This window comes from Sebastes umbrosus, chromosome 7 (genome assembly GCF_015220745.1).
Source record: "Sebastes umbrosus isolate fSebUmb1 chromosome 7, fSebUmb1.pri, whole genome shotgun sequence".
NCBI lineage: Eukaryota > Metazoa > Chordata > Actinopteri > Perciformes > Sebastidae > Sebastes > Sebastes umbrosus.
This window is the reverse complement of record NC_051275.1, coordinates 20,461,863-20,488,365: the sequence shown is the minus strand read 5'-3', so window position 1 is coordinate 20,488,365 and position 26,503 is coordinate 20,461,863. Positions and strand designations below refer to the sequence as shown.

General features: G+C 40.8%; 1 protein-coding gene across 1 annotated transcript in view; it reads right to left on the bottom strand.

Annotated features, from left to right (window-relative positions):
• Positions 1 to 26,503, bottom strand: part of zgc:172282 (leucine-rich repeat and fibronectin type III domain-containing protein 1-like protein) — a 206,473-nt gene that overhangs the window by 7,425 nt on the left and 172,545 nt on the right. Inside the window, exons 9-10 of the mRNA XM_037775218.1 lie at positions 19,130 to 19,779; positions 7,675 to 8,739 (exon numbers count right to left, since the gene is read on the bottom strand). Of these exons, the coding sequence (XP_037631146.1) occupies positions 8,732 to 8,739; positions 19,130 to 19,779 (658 nt within the window). The 3' untranslated portion in view covers positions 7,675 to 8,731. The remainder of the gene's footprint in view (positions 1 to 7,674; positions 8,740 to 19,129; positions 19,780 to 26,503) is intronic.

The window sequence follows — 26,503 nt, the reverse complement described above, 5'->3', positions numbered from 1 at the left end:
TTATGGAATTTTACCCAATGATGCCAAAAACTTTCTGCCTACTGCAGGTTTAATTGATTATCAAAATAGTTGGCGGTTATTTTTCTGTCGTTGCAGCTCTATTTATGTCCCCACAAAATGAGTAATGCACACCCACACACACACGTGCGCTCCCCTCTGTTGCAACTCAGTTGACTTTTACAAGTGCGTGTATCACTAAATGTCAGCCAGTCTCGGTTGCTATCGTGTTAAATTTTTTAAAATGTCTATAAATATAATCGCTGCTCCCTCGTTGGCATCACAGGCTCTCCGAGCCAATTAATGATAATTCTGCTGTCCTGAGCCAGAAAGTTTAAATCACTTTCAATGCTGCAGTATGCATCTGATGTCTGACTGATGTGATCTAAAGCAAAGAAAAAAGAATCTAATAGATTCAGCACTGTTTCATCATTAAAGTGTTGTTTTCATTGTTAAGAAACGGTGCAAATATACTGAGATCAGTGTAAAAGCAGTGGTACGCTGAAGGAATATTCCACACAGGGAGTCATGTGAAAATCATCACTGTTCATAGTTGTCGTTTTAAAATTCATATTCTGAAGTCTGATGGGATAAAGGTGGTTGGCTGTAGACTTTTAATAAATACACAAATCGACAGCGGTGCTTTTAAAGCGCTGAATATGCTGCATCGCTGACCTTCACGAGCTGACGCGGGGAACACCGAGAGCAAGATCTTTTGCAGAACAAATCCCAGCGGTGCTCACATTTAAGTGCTGAACACTGCCCAGAAAGTATTTTTTTTTCGGCTACTTCAGGGTAGTTTAGCATTCACAACTCTCCAGATGCTTTTCCTGGGTGGGCAACTGGCAGAAATGTCAACTTTGTAGTGTGACTGACACATGAATCCTTCCACTGAATAACTCAGGGACGCACTCGTTCATGCTGAAGTATCAACACATGCTCAGTAAGTTCACATCGTCCTCACGTATCAATGGGAGGGATCTTTCAACGGAAATCTTTTTTTGACTCACCGCGTGTTGACGTGTTCAGCCAAGTGCGTTATCTTGCCCCGCTGTCAAGATCTCTTTTTTTCAAGCATTTAAAAAGGGGAAAAGGAGTCACACAATAAACGCTCGCAAAAATAAACATGCATTGTCTTCGTGTGTGTCATCTATTATTCATACTACCATGTTTTTTTCTTCCTGAGGAACCAAAGACACCTTACTGCACAATACAGCCGGAGCTCAATGCACACTCGAGTAATCCTCCGCACATCCCACTCGCTGTTCTCCCTCTGTTTTCCCCGCTGTTCCTTTTCTTCTCCTGCTTGCCCATCATCTTCACATCTCCTATCCTCCTCCTCCTCCTCCTCCTCCTTTTTTTTAATCCTTGCCTTTTCCCATTCTCCTTTACCTCTTCTCACTCAGAAAGCTGCTTATCTTATGCAGCCCCTCTCCCCTATGCCGCTCTCTCCCCTAACAGTGCAATTCAAGAAGCCATACTGGCATGATAAGATCACTGCTGGAGCATCTCTACACGCCAGAAGACCATGTACACTGAACAAGCACGTGTATGGTAATTTTGAATTATCTCACCGAGCCCTGCTCCTCCTCTGTATCTCTCCCTTGTATAATCTATTTTTAACATTTCTTCCCCATATTCCCACTCTATTGCTCCCAGTACATCTGAACCCCTGTTTCATCTATCTCTCCTTCTCTATCATTCTCCTGTCCTCCCTCTGCGCTTCCGTCTCACTTTTATCTTCTCACTTTCCTCTTTCTCTTCTCCTCTTTACCGCAAGCACTGTTCACCTTGCCATGTTCTTGTAGGACACTCATCTTACATCACCACAGGTCAGACAACACTGGGGTGCACACACACACAGTTTGGAGACACACACTTTCCTTGCATATAGTCTCCACATGTGTTCTTCCCTTTTTTCCTCTTTTGTATGCTTCTCACTCACACAGCAGGAAAGCCATATGTAATGAGGGCAGGATCCAGCAGTGATGAGCCCAGGGTCATTTTTAGATATGTAAGTGTATGTGTGTGTGTGTGTGAGAGACGTCAGACAGTTCTAGACAAATGCAGTGATGTATGCATGGCCACGTCTAGCTACGTCACCGCCACATCAGCCGCCAGATGTGACATGCTGCTTAACTGGAAGTCGTAGCGTGGGGCCCCAACAGCCCACATAGAGGGAGCACACATTGCATCTCCTCCACATTAAGTTTGCAATAACAACTACATGTACGTGTTTCTCGCTGAGCTTCCTCAAATGAAATAAACTGAATGGTTGCTGGGAGGTACTCGTAAATGCTGCCGCAAAACGACCACAGACGGAAGCTGTCACATCAAGTGAAAAAAAGCCCCATGTTACCGTTCACATGAAGTGTTTTAACTGAGGAGACGCGGTGCAACAGGAAACATGTGTCTGGTTTTACATCATGAGTTAAGGGATTACCAGATCATGCCTTGTGGATTTGAGAGGTTGAAAGACATCAAAATGTCACCGTTCTGTGGCAGTTTAAAGGCATAGTCCGACATTTTTGTGAACGCATTTTGTGACATTCTCTCTGAATAATGAAGAAATGTACCATCCCATATTTGTCAGGTAAATATATAATACTATAGCCAGCAGCTGGTTAGCTTAGCTTAGCATAAAGACTGAACACAGTTAGTTTGGCAGTGACTTCCTGCTAAGAAATTGTTCTGGACATTTTTCCTCCAGAGCCTAGAAAGTGCAAAAAACAAATCACACTACTGAGACTTTCATGAAAATGTAATTGGTGCACATATGGCCTCCTCACACACCATATTTGTAATCATACAAGATGGACTTATTTCAGTCAAGATAACAAGCTCTTAATGTGCCTCGGTGACCTCGGTCATCATCATCATCATCAAGGTGTCTGCGGAGCATCTGGCAAGCTTCATTCACTTTTATGACTCAGAGAAAGGAAAGCAAATAAAGCCTGGATTTACAGACTCGTTTCTCCTGCTAAGAGATCTTGATGGAACATATTTTCTCATATTGCCACGCATGAGTTAAAACAGGGTGATGACATGTTAGAAACAGTGTTTTATTGGAGTGATATGCTCTTGTAAGTCAGCGTCACAGATGTCACAATTCAGCGTCTATCCCATAGACTGCATATAAGAAGTGGACGTAGTCACCGTGATGTCACCGATTGGTTTGTGGAGTGCCGTTTTGAAGCCTCGAGTTTTTCATTTTGGCTGTTGCCAAATTGGTTCTTGGCTGTTCCCATATTGGTCTTTTGCAACCAGAAGTGACACGAGAGGGACGAGCTAAGTACAACCAAACAATGAGTAAGACATTTGCGGACAACAACCAAACCTGACAACACCGTGGTAGCGACCTGTCAATCACAATGTAGCCACGCCCTAAAGCATACCCTGCTTTATGGTCTATTTGATTCTAAATGGGACCATAATTTACTAAATGAACATCATGCTGTAATGCAGAAGACTTGAAACTATCAATTGAGACCATAAACTCATGTTTACAATGCTTACCGAGGTAATAAATCAAGTGAGAAGTAGGCTCATTTTCTCATAGACTTCAATACAATCGGACTTCTTTTTTCAACCAGGTGTCGCCCCCTGTTGGCTATTAGAAAGAATGCAAGTTTAAGGCACTTCCTCATTGGCTTCATTTTTCAGACCCAGAGGTTGCCCACTGCTCTATTCACATATGTCACACTAGAGCAGTGGTTCTCAAAGTAACATTTAAAATATAAATAAATTATAATCCCGTTCTGAATTTATTCTTTTTTTAAAATAGTGTAATTCAAAGCAATTATTTAGTTGTGAAAAAGAACCGATAATAGTATCAACAAAGAACCAAATCAATAAGGAGTATCTATAAGTAGTAGTAGTATCAATAAAATCCTAACGATACCCATCTCTAGTAATTGCCTCAGTCTTTGGTCCAAAAGTCACAATTTATTGAAAAAAAGAGAGATCGTAGCCTAAATATTTCCAAAATTCACTTCATGTTTTTATTTAACGAAATATTCTGCTTCAATCCATATTTTTCGTCGTTTTGCCTTTTCTCTCCAGCATGCACCTATAACAGGGCGGTCTAGCAGCAATCCAACAGCACCATAAATTACATACTGTATATATAAATATAAATGATAATGAAAGCGGTGGGAGATGAAGAGAGACCGGTGTGTATTTTATGTCTGAAAACTCAGCTGACAGTATGAAAATCAACAAGTTAAGAATACATTTAGAAACATAACATCTCAGTCACGTCAGTAAAAAAGTGGTTTAACCTTCATCCTACCAACCTATTCAACATATTAGGACTACCGACTGAATAAACTACAAGAAACAACCATCAAAAGACTTATTTCTTTTGAAAACATTATTAGAATGAACATATTTCTTCATCCAAAGAGGGGAATGACAGAAAAAGTTTGAGAACCACTGCACTAGAGGAACAAAGGCATCGGTACAATCTGGCCAATATGGAGCTAATACCGTGCAATCTGGAGAGGCCATTATAAAATCTGCCATCATGTGTTTGATAATGTCGTGTAAACAATCATTGCTTTAGCACACGAGACAGAGCTGATAGGATGCAAGGAAACGGCTGTACAGTCCCGGATGGGTTCAACATTTAAAACTTTCTAAAAAGTTGGAATGAAATGAATAAATCTTTCCTCGGCACGACAACCATATCGATTGTAATGAAGATCACAAAAATCAAATGTCCTTTTTACCTGCTCTCCCATTGCCATCTTATCCCTCCGGTGCAATAAAATACATCATTAGACACTGCGAATCACTACAGGCTTAAATATATTTATCCATCACTTTACCTAGCCGACAGCCAATATGCTTGTCACTCAGGCGAAAAATTAAAAATGCCGCATACGATCCATACACACTTTTTATGTGAATGAGAACAACAACTGCAACCAGAGAATCTGAGGATAAAGATAGACGACAGACCGGTATTCTCCTTAACTTTGGAACACAACTGAGGACACTTTATGACGTGCACTTTACAGAGCTTTACAGAGCTATTTCTATTTTTATACCATGCTTTTAGTTTGTGTATTTGTCTTATGTTTTCTCTCCCTGGTGTTTGTGTGCGTGTAAGAGATGGACAAGATGGCTCAAACAATCACCAGCAACCACGGAGATAGGAAATGTTTGTTTACGTAAACAGCTTCTGGTGTCTGACATCTGCAATCACACTCATACTGTTCATGCTGTTCTGAGAAAACACACACAAACACATAGTTACACAGTTATAGATGTATATAAAGAGATAACTATGATGGAAGTGCCTTTGATGGCTAGATGGTACTTGTATTTGTGTACCAGGACCAGAAGGACTGATTGAGTGATTCATTGCTATTGTTACTAAAAGAACAACAAAAGTGTTTGTGTCACTTTGTTGTCAAAATGTAAATTAAAACTAGAGATAGTTGTCATTACTGGTGTCTTAAAAATGAAAAAAATAACTTCTTTTGCTGTTTGCTGTCTAGTCAACACACAGAAACAGCAGAAATCACTGTATAATCTCACTATTTTACCTGTCCTTTGAATATTACATATTTCATATCAACATAATAAGATGTCCTGCATGAGTCCACTGATGACAGATATAAAAATAAAATGCCCAAACAAACAAAAAAGATAAAAACAAGTAGGGCTGTCAATCAACTAATATATTTAATTACTATTAATCGCATGATTGTCCATAGTTAATTGCAAATTAATCACATATTTATTTGATCTGTTCAAAATGTACCTTAAAGGGAGATTTGTCAAGTATTTAATACTCTTATCAACAAATATGCTGCTTTATGCAAACATATGTATATATTTATTATTGGAAATCAATTAACAACACATGACAATGACAAATATTGTCCAGAAACCCTCACAGGTACTGCATTTAGCATACAAAATATGCTCAAATCATAACATGGCAAACTCAAGCCCAACAGGCAACAACAGCTGTCAGTGTGTCAGTGTGCTGACTTGACTATGACTTGCCACAAACTGCATGTGATTATCATAAAGTGGGCATGTCTGTAAAGGGGAGACTCGTGGGTACCCATAGAACCCATTTTCATTCACATATCTTGAGGTCAGAGGTCAAGGGACCCCTTTGAAAATGGCCATGGCTGTTTTTCATCTCCATAATTTAGAATAAGTTTGGAGCATAATTTAACTACCTTTGGTTTCATTGGTTGGTACCAATGGACTCCGTTAAAACAAATTTGCATTTTATGTAAATTTGACAGCCCTAAAAACAAGTTATGGAATCTTCTATCTTATTTTGTAAGTTTGTAGGTCATATTTGTTTAGGAAAAGACAAAATGTGGAGATTCTCATTCAAAAAACATCAAACGTCTGTTTATGTGGGTGCGTATTCATGGGCGTCAGGCTGAATAAATAATTTTTGGCCAAACTGAAATTAACTTGGAATTGCCAAGTAAAGTAATAATGCGAATAGACAATCAATTACATGTATTAGTTATTCAACACCACTGCACAAACATGACTCTGAGAAACAGAACTGCTGTTAGAGTTAATTATAGTTTTGTCAAATGAGAGTAATTCATGATAATTATAGTTAATGGTATTTAATATACAGTATATATGTAGTCTGAAAAGCTACTACTTTTTGTAAACACTGTAGTTCTATTCCTTGAAATAAGTCTGAATGAATACAATGCAGTTTGTAGAATCATGAATCTTTGATTAGCAAACAATTGGACCGATGTTTCAATTCCAGTCCAGCAGAGAGCACTTTAAACAGTAGTTTAGGAACATAACATGGCACGGGATGATTCAAAAGTGTAAAAGGGCACTATTCAGCTACTGGTGTGCTGCTTTTGTTTACACCCACATTCAGGTATAATTGAATATACTTCCTGGAGATTAAATAGGTTTATAACTCCAGCGATTCTCCATTCGGCCGGGAGCTAGATGTTTGGAATTTGACTCCCTAACAGATTATGCTATTGATTACCTCTAATGAATGTGTAACTTCATTTTTGACAGTGAAAATCTCCCCAACCTGGGGACAGGATGAGTTCAATTCTGCAGCATCAGACATCAGCCGTGACTAAAGGGATATTGCTGACCCCCCCACATCCTCTTTCCAAAACCCATCCCCGAGGCTGTGGTGTTAGCTCATAACCATATCCTCCCAGCCAGCATATTATATTCTCCACCAGTGTTCGATCACGGCCTCAGGCAGGCAGGAAAAAAAACAAGAGACATCTGATTGAGAGTGGAAGAGAGGAGCATGAGATAAGGAGTGACTCTAAAGGAGCGAGAAAACAAACAGGAGGAGGGGATGCTGTTGCCTGTTGCCTGTTGTGATATTGTCAGTGGAGAGTAGTAACGAAGCAGATCGTTTAGCCAGTGTGGCTCTCTAATTGTCTAGCAGACAGCAATTAGATGGCACTCGTTAAAGTGTTGCCCTTATTAGGTTACAGAGCACTCGCGGCAGGAGGAGACGCTGCAAAGAGTGAATGTGTCTTAAACTGTGGGGCAGGACCCAAAATTGGTCGACGGCCAAGGTGCCTGCTGGTGGGTCACCATATGTCAAGTTAATTAATGAGATCGGGGTTTAGGGTGAGAGCTCTCCACCTTTGGCTGCTTGTTTGGTTAGGTTAATGAACTAATCAGCAGGTTACTCACCTGTATAAGTGGGCCTGGGGAGATGTTAGAGAGGCTGGTAAAGGTCCACAAGGTCCTCACCAGTCCCATCCTGTGGAAAGCAGTAGATATTGGAGCGGAGCAGTAGGATACACAGACTAGACCAATAGATAACAGGCCTGGTTAGTCTAGTCCAGTTAAGTCTTCACAGTCTGAATCCTTTAACAGTGTACAATTCCAGTTCAGGCTCCACTGGGGCCAGCTCAGTTCAGGTTTTTGTTATATGTGCTTTTCAGAAACAGACTTCGGATTGAGAGATAACAAGGTCCAGTCAAGGTTGAGATCCAGCTCCAGCTCCAGGATCGGCTCAGTTCAGTCCAGTTTAGCAGAATCACATTATTCCACATGGATTAATAGAGTGGAGCTACTTCTTAGAGCGAGCCATGTCGAGAGTCCCTCTATGGTCGATGGCAGAAACAGCCATTAACGTTCAAGTGTTTGTATCCAAAAACAAGACCCATCCAGAGTGTGATGATATTCCCTTTCCGTTTGTGCAGTCTACCATACTGTATATCCGGGTTGAGTGTGATTATCTGTGCATCAAACTTTAACTGTCTGTTTTCACCATCCACTCGGTATCTGTCCGTGCACGTTGATGCTGCTCCACATTGTGAGAAGTTCATTCATGTTTTCTGTCCATTTTTATGTTTAGACGCATCCACATATCTCTTTGTGTTTCCTTTTTTTTAAAATGATCTACGCCCACTGTATCCACTTCCACTGATACACAGCATTCAGTAGGTGCCGTTCCATTCAAAAGTGATTTTAAGATGATCACACCGACAGATGGATTCTGCAGCGACTGGCCAATCAACAGGCCTTGACTCGGTTGTCCAATCCAGACATGAGAACCAAAATTAGCAGTTAAAAGTAAACCAGACAGTACAGGTCTATTACCCCATGATACTCATGGAAACAAAGTAATGGGTACAGTAAACAGGAGATACGGGAGAGGAGCTTTAGGGCCTTTTTTCTTCAGTTTTCACCAGCTTCTCCCTGGTGGTGACGTTCTCCACATCTGCCACTCAGAACAACAACATCAGGGTTCTAGAAAACAGGAGAGCAAAAACACAAAGGTTTGAAAGTAGAACAAATTGAAATGACTGTATTAGGGTTGAGGGAAAAACACATTACACTGTTCTAAAAGGGACTATTTAGAACAAGGGGGGTTAAAAGGACAATTCAAACATCAGGGGTGTAGAGTAGGAAATCAGGTCTTGAAAAAAGGATAGAAAATCAATGTTCCTGGAACAAAATATTTAAAACAGCGGAGTTCAAGCAGATACAATTTAGCACTTGTGAGATCTGGGATATGCTAATTAATACTAATTAACACAGACCATTGAGAATACAGCTGCCTTCAACATGTGTTTGTAAAGCACAATTTAACTTTAAGCAGCTTTAACGTCTGTTGTTCCCAAGTCGAACGGCACTTGATCCTACCCACAGGCCCGATTTATAACGTTCTGCGTTTCATTTGTTTTCACCACTTCTGCCACAACTTAAAAGTTTAAGAAAAGCCAATATTCACAGAAGAAACTTTTCTATTTTTTATCAGTATATTACATCCTGAGTGAAAACGAAAAAAGAAAATGGAACTGGAGGAAGTAAAGGTACAAATATCATGTTTTTTCCTGACTTTGTGGAGCCAAACAAATGAAAAAAAGGACACAGCTAACAATTTAGTATGTTTTGAATTGTTTAGTCAGTTTTTTGTTTGCTTTAAATGACATATCTAACATAATATCCATTAGGTTTTGGCAATATGTTCAAATTTTCCAACCAGTCAGCCCGACAACCGACCGCTGATATATTTGTGCAGATTTGTATGAGGCGCGCACCCCCTCCCCTGCTGCCGTAGTTTCAGCTGTGCGATCAGCTGTTCTAGGAGCGGAGCATCGTAAAACACACAAAATAAAACTCACCAAAACTCTCGGTTTATTATTTTGTCGAGAATAAGGGTAAATAACGCTCCAAACTTGAGCTAAATTTTGGCCAGGAAAAAGTGGCATGGCCATTTTCAAAGGGGTCCCTTGACCTCTGACCTCAAGATATGTGAATGAAAATGGGTTCTCTCTTCTTAATATCGTAGAATCTGTTTTTTTCTTTTGTGAGAGCTGTGTGAGAGTGTAACTGCTGTGTAGTCAGGAGATCCAACAAATGCCTGCATAAACGAGGTCTGCTGACACGGGAAAGCAAAGACGCCTGATTGCTCGAAGATTGATGAAGCTCTACTTGCTGTGGAAGTATATTGCAGCAGCTGTTATTTGTAATGTGTATGTTTGTCAAGAGAGCATTTCTTAACTGTATTTGTCAGGAGGAATATTTCTTAACTGCGTTTATGTACAGCCAGTGCCTATTGTGTCAGTTTAAGAATGAAGCAGAGTCTTCTTAATGCCTCGGCATGTATTCATCCATCACAACCACAGCACATCGCCACTGTCTTCTACTCCATCATCCTCCACTGCTCTCTCCTCTTCTCCTCCGTCACCCTTTGCACCACGCAGATGGATGAAGGAGATGGGGTGATACAGTACAGAGGAGAGTGGAGGAGGCGGTACGCGGAGACGATAACGCAGTGTGAGTGGTGAGGGGATGGATAGAAAGAACGCAAGGAATAAAAAATAACTACGCAGGCAAAGGTGTTATAAATTGAAAGCAGACAGGGAAAGGAGAGGTAATACAGCATTAAAAAGAAACAATATGAGCAAATTACAGAAAAGGGATGTGCCAGCGGAAAGGAGGGAATAGAGAATGAGTATTGGAAAAGAATATAATTAAAAGAATCAAGATAAAGGGGAAAAAAAAGAAAGGAGAAAACAATTGTGAGGTTAGATGATAACAGAAAACAAAAGGAGATATGTCATTAAAAAGAAAAAAAGAGAACAAGGGAAGAATATAAATAAGAAGGCAGGTGATATAAATATATATATATATATAACAATTAGAAATCCAGAGATAATCAATAGAGATAGAAAGTGGGTGACCAGGAAAGAGGAAAACAAAAACTTTCAACGACAAATGAAAGAAAAGAAAGAGGATGAATTAAAAGATCTGTTCACCCACATGACAAAAAAGATACTTCCTTTAGTGGTATCTAGCTATGCAGATAGTTTTGTCATGCTTGTCCCTGAGATTCCGGCCTCTACCCCAATGAAATGATGGTGAAGGGTATTGACCGACTCTAAGTCCTGCCACCCTTAGTTACTGTTGCTAGGTCGGACAAGCTTTACTAAAAGAAACACGGCGACGCCAGTTGTGTGAATTAGGTATTAGTTTCTGCTCAGAAAGTGGACATGGGGCAAGATAGCTTCAAGAAGCCAATAGCAAGGACTACAGTATGCTGATATATTCACAATAATAAACCTTACTCTGATAACTTTTCCTATTGGGTTGCTAGACATCATGTATATCAAAATAAAAACAATTCCAAAATTTGCTTTGCGGCGGCACGTAGCATTACAGACATAATATATTAAAGGAACAAAATCAGACAAAGTCATGGAGGTTCACCAGAAACTCCTTCAGCTCAGACTCCTGTGGGGCCTCCGGCAGCGACCAGCTCGCCGTGCACAGACCCAGATACTGCTTCGTTGCCTCCGGCGGGAGGTGGAGAGCTCCGCACCCTGCAGCAGCTCCTCCTCCTCCAGCCAGGAGCAGAGCTTCACCTCTTTGCTCCGCAGGTCCCCTGCTGGGTGCCAACAGACTGTGGGGCAGACTGTCAGACCCTGCTGCTGCAGTAAGATGAGAGGTTTTCTAAAGGGACTCTGGTGCTCGGAAACTCTACCTACTGCTTTCACAGGGACCGGCAAAATCAACCCAAAATGAAAGTTCCTCGTAGTAACTGTGACTATATACAATGTAATGTGTCCGTGAAGATTGTGACACCAATCAAACAGACTTAGCATATAGTACATGTTTAACCCAACAGGAAAGGGGAAATAGGTCAATTATTTGTGTTGCTCATAGCACAGAGAAATTACATTTAAAAAACATCAACAAAGTGTCCTTGTTACTGAATGGAGGACCTCTCTGCAGTTTTCATAAAAATCATTTCTTCAGTAGACAGTAATTTCAATGAAAAATATTCACTGTGTGTGAAATTGTCAGCAATGCAACAATTAAAGTCTTAATCAGTCAGCTATATATGTAGGCTTTATAATATATTTTTTCAGAGTCCAAGGTGAGATATTGGGTATTAGACTGTCGTTCAATTAAAACAAGCAACGCAATTCAGTTTACTGTCATATATGACAAAGATAAGTACCAAGTCATCACATTTGAGATGCTGATATCAGGCAATGTTTTCAATGTTTGCTGAAATTATTAATTGATTATCAAAATAGTTGCCGATTTATCAACTAATTGTTGCAGCCCTATTGAAAGAAATGGTGATGTTGTCATTTTTCTATGATGTGAGCACCACAGATGAATCTCCAATTTGCTTCATTGTATTAGGATGGAGGCCGGAATCTCAAGGGGTTATTTCAAAACCACTGGAAGAAAGTCACAAATATGTTTTTTTTGTTATTTATGTGAACTAACCTGACCAGAAAACAAGAAACCCCAAAATAAAAGGTCAGATGGCAGCATGCTACACAGTAGTAAGGACAAACAGGTGAGGAGTAGTGACACAGGGTGAGAGAAAGGGAGAAACTGTAGGAAGACTATAGGAAAAACAATCCAGGCAGTGCTCAAGTTTTAAGTGCCATTCATTACTCTTCGCTTGTAGTGTTGGCGCGTTCTCTTTGTGAGGCCAAGAGACCTTCAGATCTTAAAGTCTCTCCATTCGACACTATGAGGTCGCCTGTCGTCTGCTGCTGGAGGCGTCCGAGAGACAGAGAGAGTAGAGATGGAGAAAGAGAGAAAGAATCCGAGCCAAAAAGAGCAAAAAGAGTGAGGGAGAGAGAGAGAGACATGGAGAGAACCAGTGAGAATCAGAGAAAAAAACACTGACACAGATGCAGCAAAACAGCACAGAAAAAATAGGGGAGAGAGAGAGAGAGAGAAAGGAAGCGGAAATGTCGGGACAGTCAGAAAGCTGGTGGAGAAAAAAGACGAGAGAAAGTGACAGAGGGAGCTTGAGAAACACAGCGGGAGGGGGGAGAGAGAGAGGGAGATTGCGAGAGATGAATCCAGAGAGACAGACGGCAGTGAAGAATGAGGCCGGGCATACGGGATGACACTGAAAGGAGTGATGATAGATTAAAATACATGGAGGACAGACAGGCTACAGGGTCATGGATGGGCCATGGGGAGAACACACTCTTGCGCTCCACACAGAGTCACACACACATCCTTGTGTTATCGTCGGCTCTTTTTCTATCTGCTCTAACCTTGTGGGAGCGTTTGCACTGGCTCAAGGCGGTTGTACATAACTACACACAAATGCATGCACAGACCTGCAGGGATTTAGTAGCTGAGCTTTACACACATAAACACTTGTTTTCCTCACTGTGAGGACATTGTATTGACTTATATTCATTACCTGAAGGCTTGCTCTAAAATGAATATAAATGTAAGTCTTAACCCCTTAAAATGAATGGTTTACCTTGTGGGGACATACTTTTTGTCCCAACAATGTCACACACACACACACACACACACACACACACACACACACACGCGCACACACACACGCATTCAATGTTCGGTTGCCTGTTCTTAAACTAATAGCACTTTGCTTGAAATAATCATTTGACTGTATCAAACAAATAATTACTGATAATCTTGATAGATTGATAAATCTGTCACGTAATAATCAGGTTAAAGCAGCAGTGGGTAGAAGTTATTTTTATAAAACGGTCACTATATCCTGACAGTAGTGCATGAGAAAGGTAATCTGAAAAAGATCATGTGCCTCCGTGTCCTCCGGTGCTCCGTATGGCAACTGCAAGATTTCACAGACCGGAGGAAAACAACCAATCTGAGCCGAGCTAAACAGTACACTTCTGAAAACATTTGAGAATTCACTCATTCGCCAGTGATTGACAGCTGCCTCCATTGAATGAACAGCCAATAGGAACGCTCTCTCCATGAAATGACCTGTGATTGGCCAAAGTCTCCCGTCATTCGATTTTTCTAAAGCCTGAAAACGGAGCCATGAGGAGGTGCAGAAGTCTAGTTTTCTCTCAGAACACTTGAATTACAATATGCGGAAAGGTTATTATGGAATTTTTGCCCAATGATTCCAAAAACATTCTACCTACTGAAGCTTTAAAGAGATGCTGAATCCACATGCGGTATCCGGCACAAGCTAGATCTCCGTGTTCTCTACTGTGTATTTGTTCATTGATTTATTATTCTAACTAAGGGATAGGTTCATATTTTTTCAAGTCTATGTTAATACTTTACTCGCATAGCCATTCGTAAGAGTTATCGGTTGCTATATTCATGCCTGATTCCCCCCTGGTTTGACTGCACAGTGAAGGATGAGGGACAAAGTGCACAGTCCTCCTTCAGTGCAAAAAAAAAATGCATTAAAAGGTTCTGCAGAAGCGCTGAGGTTAGCCAGATAAAGTGAATATCTCCCAAAGTTATTGAAGTTATCTCTTTAGTAGGATATTCCCTCTCTGCTTCCTCGCTGAGCCATAGCACAGGGATACAGGAGAAACACAAAGACAGAATTTCCTACTAAAAAGACTGGAAGATCTAACTTAGACTGCTGGAAATTGATATTAACTGAAGTTAAACTTTCAAATACATTTTTTGCAGAATGAGGAATGTCAACTTTGTCTCCTGTTTCTTACATTATTTTAGGAGGGGATCACTTTAGGGATGCACCGATACTGGATCGGATATGTGGCCGATACTGACTCAAAAAGCTGGATTGGATATTGGTGACAATGGGGCCAATCTATTCAATTCAATTCTATGTGTATCTACTATATACAGTATATGCTGGAATTTTTAATTCCTGTTTAAGTTTTGACCAATTTGTTGATGCATTAAAAAAGTTTACAACTGAATTGTAATTCCTGTTAATTTTGAAGAGTTGTTGGTTTAAGATTTCTTATTTTAATAATAAATACTAGTTCACTAAATTTATGTTATGTTGTCTATGTATTTATTTGTTACATTTTGTTTTACAAAGTTAGGAAAGCAATATTTAAGTCAAGCCTGTTGTTGCCTTACACATAAAATAATGATCCCAGTCACTTCCATACAGTAAGACATACAGCTTATTAAGCAAACACAGGTATCGAATTGCTACTCTGTATTGGCGGATACCCAAAGTACAGGTAATGCTATTGGTATCGGGACTGAAAAAGTTGGATCGGTGCATCCCTATATCACCTTAGCCCCAGTAGGAACGATTACAGAAGCCAATAACTCTTTCAAAATGAGTCTCTTATTAAGATAGACTTGAAAGTATATTAACTTATCTGAGGCGAAAACCCAATTTCTTATCAGGTAACCTTTTTTTCCTGCAAAAACAAAATCCTAGAAGCACTTTTAAGATTTAACGAATTCAAAAACAAATTCAAGATTATGTATCCAGTTCATACATATGTTTGTGAACAAAACAGTCTATGAAAAGCAAACAAACACAAGGAGAACTATCACCCACAATGTGCCTATTTTTTCATCTCGGGTTACATATTTGACAACCGTGGGCCTTTAATGGGGCCTCTCTGTGTATCTGTCAGTTGCTCTGTTCCTCAGGCGCTCTGACTCACTGCGGCTCGCTCTCTCTCTGATCAGATCAATGTTGCCTTTCTCTGCAATGCAGCAACCAGTGAAACACATCACAGACACAGCTACACCCTGAGAAACCCTCACAGCCCCCGTACATACACACACGAGTATTATCCCTCATTGTAGGTTTGCCCTCAAAGTGCCAACGATCCTGGAATCAAAAGAGAGGAAGCAAAGAACACAAAAGGCCAGCGGTAACTTTTTTCCTCCTGGGTAGAGTGTCAAAATGAAAACCATAATAATTGCTTTGTTTGTCTGTCTCATCGAGGTCTGGGATGCTCTTTGGAAGCTCCTCTGAGTGACGCACTTCAGTCGGTGAAGGTTGAGATGAGGTTAGCGCTGTTAATTAGGCCTATAGGGGGAATGTTTGAGTTGTGCATATGGTGGCACCGCAATGCTCCAACAAAGTCAAATTCAAGCTAATTCCTCGATCCCAGTTTGGAAAATTCCAGCCCATCGCAGCGTAAATGAGCTCCTCAACTGTTCTGCTGTGTAACTCCTATTTGGCCATCAACAAACTTCCCCTCATATAGCTTCAGAAGTGAGAAAAACAATTAGAAAACAACTTGTTTTACTATGTTTTAATATCCAGTAGCCTATTAATGAGTATGGCACTTGACACCATCTTCATTCATAAAGTCATAAACTGTGATGTGAGCTCATTTAATTAGTTATAAACGTCCGACTGGATACCGATCCAGCAGAGTTCACAAAGGTGACAACTTTCCCTGAACTTGCTGGCTAAGCTGCCGCGCGCCGCACAGATCTCTCGCTATCAATGCAAGGCTCAATGACACCTCATTTCAACCCATTCTCAGAGGCCAATTGAATGACATATCAGCTGCTGATAAAGTATTTCGACTCAGCTGTTTAAACCACTCATGTGAAATGGTGTCTCTATTTATTCGTTCTAATGAACCCCCCCCCCCCGGTTCCTGAGTGGATTAGAGTTAAAGGGGAAGTGCACTGGAGTGGGCTTAGTACAGGAGAAAATCTACCCAAAAAGAAAATTCACATGCTCTTGTGGATTCCTATTATTGTAGCACTATTGAGCATTTCAAGCGATCTTTGTGAGCGTGTGCAAGTCACTTCAAAAGTTTTGAATCAAGAGAGCCGGGGCCTGATTACATAAAAAGTAGGTTTTATCTAATAGCCTTCGCTGGCAGTGACCGAGTTACATCAACCAATTTCCCATCAGTATCTTGCATGTGAAGGAAGAAGTATATCATCATATTATAATTGCACAGCACTGTGCATTCACTGTTTTTGCACAACTAGAATAATACTGTGAATGCACAAGGACAAAACTAAATAAATTATTACAATTTCACTTGAGAAAAATAGTCTCTGTACGTCTCTCTGTTTCAACTGTCCACCAGCTTTCTCACAGCTATTTCCTCTCAGTAGCCACTGCTGTAGAAACTAAAAATAGTTTATTCAAGTTGGCAAAAGAGGTCGAACCACGGGCAGATGAGAGGCGAGAGATCAAGAGACAGTGAATGGAAGCCCAAAGCTCAACTAGTACTAATAGTTCTGAAGCCGGAAATTAAAAAAGAATATCTAGTGAGGCAAGTTGGGTCGTAACTACGCTCAACTTTCATTTACACTCACTGGAACATCTTCAAAAAGGGGCCAGCACAGAATTTTTTATTTTATTTCTGGGGGTCAGACAGGTTTCATCACGGACCTTGGCTACGCTGTCCAAGATCATCCAGCCTCCTTTTGGTGTGGACTTCCTTTCATAATGAATCATAACATCATTTTATTGATGTTTCCTTGCTTTTTTACTTCTTTTTTTCTGCATGTTTTGCCATTTCTAACTTTGTAAATACGCTGTATGTATAAATTGTAGGTTACTTGCTGAGTGCTTATACCGTTTATAGCCATTACTGGTATGCCTCTTACCCCCAACACATTGCTTTAACTGGTCATGCTGATTACTCCCTCCACCACCACAGCCCTCTCTGCTTACAGCTTCTTATACCGCAGTATATACATTAATGATAGTTGTGATTGCGTCAGTTGCCTTGTGCATTATGTATACTATATTCTTTCTAAATTATATGTGTCGGTCGGATTCTGCTTTGTTACCCCCCTGAGGGATTTGATTATGCTCAAGCTGAATCTAAAGCAAGTTGCTTGGATTTATATAGAGAACACCCCATGGGGCTAAATCTGAACTGTGAGTGTATACAGCGGTCTAACCATACATATACTGTAGTAAGGATTTTACTTTATCAAGGGAGTGCCTGAACACTTTACTGGTGTAAAAAATTACTTTTGTTGATTTATTCTTATTTTATTTATGTATTTTTATATGGAAAGAAAAATATAAAAAATAAACTAGAATATTCAGATATATCTGTTAGAGCATTTAAAGGTAGGGTTGGTAGTGTTGTTCAAATTATATTTTTGTTATATTTGTTGAAAATCTCATTACATCTGGACAACAATCAATAAATACAAATAAAAAAATCAAGTTAAATCAAATGCTCTGACAAAAAAAAAAGAAAACATAGTATTTGTGGCTGTTGCAGGACTGTAATAAGCCTGTTCAATCATTTCATTCGGCGCGAATGACGGACTGTTTTCACTAGATTTAGCGATAGTTGGAGCTAGGGCTGGTAGCTTCTTTTATTGGAAAAGAGTTAACAACACTGGGCTTGTTGCAACAATTTGTTATAACAAGGAAGGCACACAGATGTGTGAATAAAAAGACAAATCCAGTTTGCAAACGTTCTCATGATGACATTTGTATAAAGAGGAAATTAGGATTTTCCAATTTTCTTCCAATCTGGTATTGAAGCTAACCTTAAATAGCCTTTCTCTTGTACTGAAGTAACTTTCCTTTTAGCGCTCTGGTTGTGTCATTCTTAATGGCAAACGAGCCTTCTCCGGGTGCTTAAAGTCTAATAGTTTGTAGCACCCTAATGGAGGACACACAAGGAACACCGACCGGAATAACGTTAGCTGGGATGCGATAGGTGATCCCACCTGCATTACCAAATCCCTCTCTCCTCTGACTCCAAACCACTAACATTTCTTTAGCCGCTGACACAGTCTCACTCGCTATGCATGAGAAAAAAGGCCCAAAAATGCAGTTTCTTGCAACAAGGTCGCTGCATCAGGAACATCTCATTTGGGCGAACAAAATAAACTCTGTAGTTTCTTAAAAGCTTTGAAGCCTGCTGTGAGTTCTCTTCCTACCTACCATGTACAGTATCTCCCATTGTTTAGAAATTAAGCTTGGTTATTGGCAAGAGCAGAAAACGAAAATCAATGAGCTCGGAGGATTGGAGGTTGTAGGTTAATTCCAAAACACTGTAGGAGGTTAATTCAAGATTGTTTTTGTTTCATGTGAAAAAAAGTATAAAAACCTTTCTTATACAGACTGAACACGTGTTCCCCCTCTGTCTCTCTTACTATGTTCCCAGTGCACGAGGATGGCATCTCTCTTATTCATCCTCTCGTTCACACTCACTCAGTTTCTCACTGTTCCACACTCCGTTATTATCTTGCTCAATTTCACACCCTCAATCACGCATTGTCTATTTCTCATCCTCCATCTCTTTCTGTTGGACTGCTTTTTTTTTTTTTTTTGGGCTCTCCCTTCTTGGTAATTCCCCGCTTTTCCTCTATCAACTTGTCTTTCTTTCCACCTCCCTGAAATGCTTCCTCCTTGCTCTGCTGCCTGCCTCCTCTACGTCTATCTCCCTATCTGTCTCTCTCTCTCTACTACCTGCCAGTTCCTTGGGGGAGGTGAGCTCTTTGGCGACAGATGGCGGTCTGCTTTTCATCTCAATGGCGACCCTGGAAGAGAAGCGGGCCTTGGTGGGTGAGAGCAACTCCTCATTGGCCAAGGAGTCAGTCCTTGTCATTATGCTCCGTCCACCGCTCGCCTCCTCGACCAATGCCACAGTGTCTCTCAGAGTGTTGCTAGGCGACATGGCCCTGGACGGCGCCAGCACTTGGTCGTCCTGATGGTCAGGCATTTTTGAGGCAGAGCGAGGGAGTACTTGGACCTGTGCGCCTCCTCCTTGTCCGTTGCTCTGCGGTCTCGGCGCGGTCGCCGTGATGGCTGATTTTCCGTGTGCTGCCCCTTGCTGGCTGTAAACCTTGTAACGTATCATTAAGATGATAATAAAAACCAGCACAGAGGCAACAATAATCCCTCCGATGATGATGATCATGGTGCCACCCAGGAAGTGGCTGTGCAGTGCTTGGCACTGGCTGAACTCCGTGTCCGTGGTGAATGACAGACAGCCCAAAGGACGCGTCGCAGTCAGTGATGTGACGACGTCGTCAAACACGGCCAGGACACAAAGATCGTAGTTGCGTCCAGCGGCGAGATCCCGGACCAGGAAGTCATTGCTGCTGGATGGAATCATCCTGCCAAAGACAAAAGACACAACGGTATTATGTCACGCAATTTAATAACTTTAAACAAATTAATAAACACCAATCAGAAGGTTTGCATAAGTTCCTAATTGTTTCCCAGAAGTTTTTCTGAAATAGAATTTTGTATTAATTATAGGAAAAAATAGAGACTGCAAATTTGTTGACAGGCGAGCATACAATTCAACATATACAGAGAAAAAAATATATTGTAAATGACACATTTACTTGGGTTTAAATGGAGCTTTTCTGTGCCAGTTTTCCATAAAATGTGTCCCAAATTACTCAGTTCTTGACAGGAAACTTCTTATGAAATTATAATGAAATTAAACTCCCATAAAATAAAACATTACCAGCAAAGATGTATAATATCTCAGTTTTCAATCAGCCATAGAAAAGGACAAAGTATTGTAACACAAGGTACCTGAAGTGAGACACAAATCCCTAAACACCTATATAAATGTGTTTGGGCAGACACGTTTCAATTAGAAAGGATAACATTCATATATATGATTCAATCAAATTACAGATAAATAAGTGACATCAGTCTAAAGGCCTTTACACACCGGGGGCGTGACGAATAAACGACAGAAAAACACGCTTTTATTGTGAAAGCTAAGAACAGAAGGAGTGGATCTGATCTGCTCCGCCTAAGACAAGGTTGAGAGGAGTAAAACAGTTTGTCGTCTTGGTTCGGACCACGGAGCCTCTGTGTTGCTGCTTTATAATTATAGGGACAACATATGCGATGCGAAAACTCAAAATTGACCTTGTTCCGGAAAAAAGTTAAATTGCCTTTTCACCGCGTAATATTCATGTTCTGTGTGAAAGTACTCATGACAAAAAGAAGTTCAAAAAAATATAGTGGTGTGTGAATTTAACGGCATTTAAAGAGTAACTTGGCACCAGGCTGAAAAGCAGTGTGTTGCTGCCCTCTCTGTTTGACTTCTTTTAGGCCTGTTTCACCTCTGACCACACCCAACTGGGATGTCACCTGGTTTCTGGTGTTCACCTTCACTGCAGCAAGGTCAGAAGTTAAACCACTGGAGGTCAGCAAAGACAAGATTTCCAGGAGGTGTTAAGTTACTCTTTAAATGTGTGCGACAGTGAAATAGAAGCAGTATGGCCGTTGTGTTGTCTGCCAAATGATGTCACATGTCTCGCAACAATGCTCTCAATGACATTGCACGGTGGAGCTGCTCTCATAGAAGCCAGACGGACCAACAACTGGCATCAGAAAGCCTACACACCTGCCAACACAAACCTGCTCTGTCCAACTGTGTCTGTCCATTCAACACCACCATCAAACCAGCAACGCGGAGTCATACAACAACAAAAATCCTGTCCCAAAATGACTTATGATTAGATCTGCTTGTATTGCTCCGCTGTATTCTGTTGTGTGCTATTATATGAAAGCTGAGGCGGTGACACATGCACCATCATCATATATTTCCATGCCGTGCCGCCTGTGGCACAATAGCCACCTCATCGCTCTTATTTCCCCACAGAGTTGGAATTCATAAGCCGGCGATCTGACAAACACTCACACAGATCCATCCCCCACAGCGGCAGAGATCATCATCCTCTGATTAAACGCATTCCCCGTTTCTCACCATTGTCAACTTCTGTCTCGGTCTTTCCTGAGGTAAATACCATAGCTGTAGTTTTTCCTTGGCAGGATGCTTTCCTGGGGGAACACAGGGACAATGCTTGTCTTAGTTTTAGCTTTCTCTGTGCTTCCTCTAGGGGTCTTCAGTGTAACTAGTGGAATTGTCAAACACCCATATGTCATTGCTGCATTTTATCTAAATCATATTTCCCTTCTGCTTCATTCACATTTTCCCCGATGTACTGTAAGTCTTTCTGCCTGTGCCGAATCCCTCCCCCATAAATGCATTTCCACCTCTGCACAGAGACACACAGGCTTTGCAATATAGTGAGTGAAACACGACTGATGGGAGGCTAGTGTATGTGTGTGTGTGTGTTTGTGAATGTTTGTGAAAGCCAGTGGGCAGCAGCAGGGTATTGGTTGGCCTAGTCTGAGTGCCAAGCTCATCGATGCCATTGAACCACCACCACGAAGTATATCTTGGCAGATAGCTCTGTGTGTGTGTGTATGTGTGTGTGTGTGTGTGTGTGTGTGACCTTGTGTGTCTGTGAAGTCTGGTGTGAAAGGATCCCCGGACTGACTTCTTAATAGGAATCGAACCGGGAAACTCTAACTGCCCCGATGTTTTGCCGAAGGGTAACAGCGTGATTTGAGAGCAGAGCTAGACTGGGGTTCCCGTAAGCTATTTCAAAAGGGGTAGTGAAAGAAATAGAAGAGATATACTGTATATAGTCATAGAAAACAGCGCCTCCGTCCACCTTATTAAACTTCAAACAACTACAGACTGCGAAGTCTCCTAACTGTGTTTGAACAAAATCATGCCAGGGCTGTTTGTGTCTCCTCTCATCTTTGCAGTGAGACAAACTAAATCATAGTTTATAAGGGGGAGAAACTTCGGGGAAATCAGTAGGAGACCAACAGGGCTGTCCTTCAGTGGAATCCACAAAGCGCGACATGTGGGCTTCTGATCCGATATCTGCAGTCTGACGCACTGTTTTCCATTTCAACAAGTAACTTATTGTTTAAATTTACACAGCATATTTTGCTGTTTGTGAAAACGATCTGCGATTGTCACGAAGCAAAGCAAGGTGTGTAAAAGTGTCCTTTAGAGCTCATCTGACTCCAAAACATGTTGTGTAAAAGTCGTGACTGACTCTAATTAAATTGTCATGGAGACAGAGGGAGCAACTTCACCTCTTCTACTAACCGTGCATCACTTTTCACAATATCCACACAGTTGACTTGTTAGGAGTTTAATGGCACCGTAAGTCAATTTTAATGTTGGATTGAGCATATTATGACAGATCAGTCAGGTTTTGGTTCAATTCCTTTCCAATTAGCTAATCACAAATTATGGGATCCCCCTGCCATCACTTCACAATGTGAGAATCTGCCAGACAGGGTAGTGTGAGCTATTATTTTGCCAATAATTGACAACAGAGAAGAACTAATGAAAGAGATCCAGTGTGTAAAGCACTATAATCTCAGCCAGTTTGTGACATTTTCCAGTGTGTGGCGATTTGCTGTCAATTGGCTTCATTTCAGTGAGCTCTTTGTCAAGTTGATTTGATCAGTTTTATTCTGTTTCATAATGACTGGGCTACACTGAATAGTGATCTGTCAGTGATGACAGCTACATCCTTCTGTGGGCACAAATAGGGAACTAAGTATGTGCATTGTTTAAGGGAAACTGCTGTGGAATGATCCCTTGTCCTGTCTAAGGACGCATGATTTAATGTCCATCTGTTATCAGTCAGTCTGTAAATTAATCCTACGTGCAATGACAGACAAAATGAAATGACGTTAAAAGTAAATGATGCAACTAGAATCTGGGTAAACCAATGGCTAGCGAGATGTTACTTAGGACCAAGCGCACAACGTGAGGGTTAGCTGGTGATACATTTCTATTTGATATAACACAGGGTTTGCGTCTAGAAGGTAACCCGCAACTTGCGAAAACTGGCAAAAACTCTTGCGAGACTTCCTGCCCGACGACCTATCCTAACCATAACCATTCAAGGTCAATGCCAACGTACCCCATACCACTTTACGGCAACGTGACGTTAACCGACAAGACATCCTTGCATGCAGAGTTGCTGTGGTTAAAGCGCCACCCAGCTGCAACATAACCCGATAATCTGCTGCGGTGTATGTGCAAAACAGGCAGTAACAGTGCAGTGTGTGTTGAGCTGCAACGATTATTTTCATTGTTGATTATTCTGTTGATTATTTTCCCGATTAATCAATTAGTTGTTTGGTTTATTAAATGTCATAAAATGTTGAAACATGTCGATCAGTGTTTCCGAAAGAGATGACGTCCTCAACTGTCTTGTTTTGTCCACAACTCAAAGATATTCAGTTTACTGACATAGAGGAGTAAAGAAACCAGAAAATATTCACATTTTACCCTGGAATAACAGAATTTTGACTTTTTTTTTTTTTTTTAAATTTCCTCAAACCGATTAATTGATTTATCAAAATAGTAAGCGATTAATTTAATAGTTGACAACTAATCAAATAATCAATTAATTGTATTATTGTTTGTGCAGTTTATTTGTCGGTGAAGAAATGCTACAACTCCTCAAGACCCAAGCCAAGTCTTGCTTAGCACCTGTTGATTAAAGTGAAGGGGGCTAGCGCCCAAGTTAGCAACAACTTCGACTCAGGCGCACTTAAGGTGGGCTGACCTTTTAAAGTGGACCAGCTTAAAGGTCCTCTGAGTTTTCCTCAGCTTTGTTTTTGTTTTTATATTTAAACTATTTAAATTATTAACATCCCTACTACAAACCATGCTCTGTTTGTATCAGGAAAACACAAAGTGGAAGCAACAGCATCTCGTTGTATATTTAATTTGTTACAGTGAGAAAGTGAGGAACATCTGTTGAGAATAAAACAAGTTTTCAAAGTCATTGTTAGAACTGTAATTATATTATTAAGCACTCATATCTGTACTCGGTATTGGCAAGTACCCAAATGTACAAAACACAAGTGGTGTATCCCTACCAAAAGTCATATTTTCAATGAGTATTCATCATTAGTAATAGGTATGCACCTCACCTCTTCACCTTGCTCACATTGGCGAGGAGTCTCTACTCTTGGCATGAATCTGTAAACCCCACACACCACTGGACTTGATCATATGCCAGGTCATAAATATCAATTATGTTATCACTGAAGCAGCTCGGATCAATCTGATCCAACCAATGAACCCTTCCACGCTACCCAGATAATCTTTGCAAACCATCAGAGTTGCTTCCAAACACAATCTCTCCCACGTTTGGCAATGGGGGCAAATCTGGCGGAAATCAGGGTTGAAAATTCCCCGGTGTGCCCCCCAGCCTGTAAGGGCTCTGTTCTTAATAGGAATCAAACCGGGAAACCTCCACTGCCCCGAGGCTTTGTTAAAAAGGCAGCTGCACATGAACCGAGAAGTGAGTGGGTGGGATGAGGTGGAAGAGGGGATGTTACACCACCACCACCTGCCTCGTTAAATCTGAAGGATTAAATGTTCTCAACAGAATCTAATGCTTTAAGCCAACTCTTACATTTATGTACAGCGCATGTATTTTTCCCTAGTTTTCTACAGATATTTTTCTTTCTTATTTCACCCAGAATGACTTCAGAAAGGGTCAATTACAGAAAAACCTTGGAGCAATGAAGGATTTAACTTCTTGTTCAAGGACACTTCAACAGGCTGAGTGTTTGCTGACACAGGAGAATGAATCCGGGCGTTCCGCTCGAAGGATGCTTTACTTTTTCACCCCCCCCTACGCTGTTACCAGATGTACAAAAAAATGATCGCAGCAATTTCAATTATATCTGTAATGAAATCAGCATATGGTATTTAATTTGCTCACTGGCCGGCATCTGGTTGTGTTTTGTACATCCAAAGTTATACAGATGTGATTTCGAACCGATCAATAATTAACTGTGTTTGGCAGTTGTGCGAAGTGTGTGTCATGCCTTTTAAAAAAAAAAGAAAAAAAGGGACAAGGACTGCTGGGCAAAGCAGAAATGGTTCAGCAAACCCATTTGACACCGCAATCATACTGGATGATTTATTCAGTTAATGGGTTCAACCACGGACACACACTCAGAGGGAGTTAAACAGCTTTCCTTTTCCTCCACGACTCAGATTCAAAGACACACAGAGCTACTGAGCACAACTAATGGTTTCTACGACTCCGCTGCTCTCTCACACACAAACACACACACACAACAAACAGATCAACAGTCAGTTATGTTTTGTCACTCCCCGGTTTATCACTCCCAGTGTGTGTGGGCGCACGTTCATGTGTGCGTGTGCCCACACACACACAGCTAAAAACTCATTCAAATCCACAAACAGATAAACTATCTCACTGTTTGAATTGAACAGATTAGCACGCGCCATGTGATCTGGCTCTTATGTACACATGCACAAAAACTACTGACAATAGTCTGATTAGTGTGTTTAAATGATTGCATAAGCCGACAACTCCTCAAAATAATCCCCTTTCCCCCTCATTTATTTATTTCTTTAACAAGGCTGATAACACGTGAACACTAGCAGAAAGCTTTACAGTAGTGCGCACCATTGTTTTCCTACGGAGGGAGCAGTCACACCAAACCTTGAGGAGCTGCTATTCTCTGCTGATATAGCACACCCTTCACATTTTACACCTTGCTGCTGCAGCAAATGTGCAAATTATTTAAACTTGAACCCCATTTGCTGCTGCTGACTTTTCAAAGTATGTCTAATCAGATTATGCTGACCAAGATGCTGAAACATGTTTTTCTTACAGTTACAGCCATAAATCTGCAATAGTACATCATGTTCAACGTGACAAAACACACATCACATGGTGCCGAAACAGTCCTCAGATGGACTAGACAATTAACAGAACATATTCATACAATGTTTTTAAGTCAAATGTAATGTACGTTTTATACTATTCGGACTATTCATTGCACACGAGTAAACTGCAAACACTTCTATTACAGTATGTGACTGGAGGCTGCAGATGGAAACTGCAGCGGTCCTTAGGACAGCTATAGGAATTCAATACAATGAAAGGGAAAACCTAAGCTGCTGTGGAAATCGGTAAGAGTAACCCCTTAAATAGACCA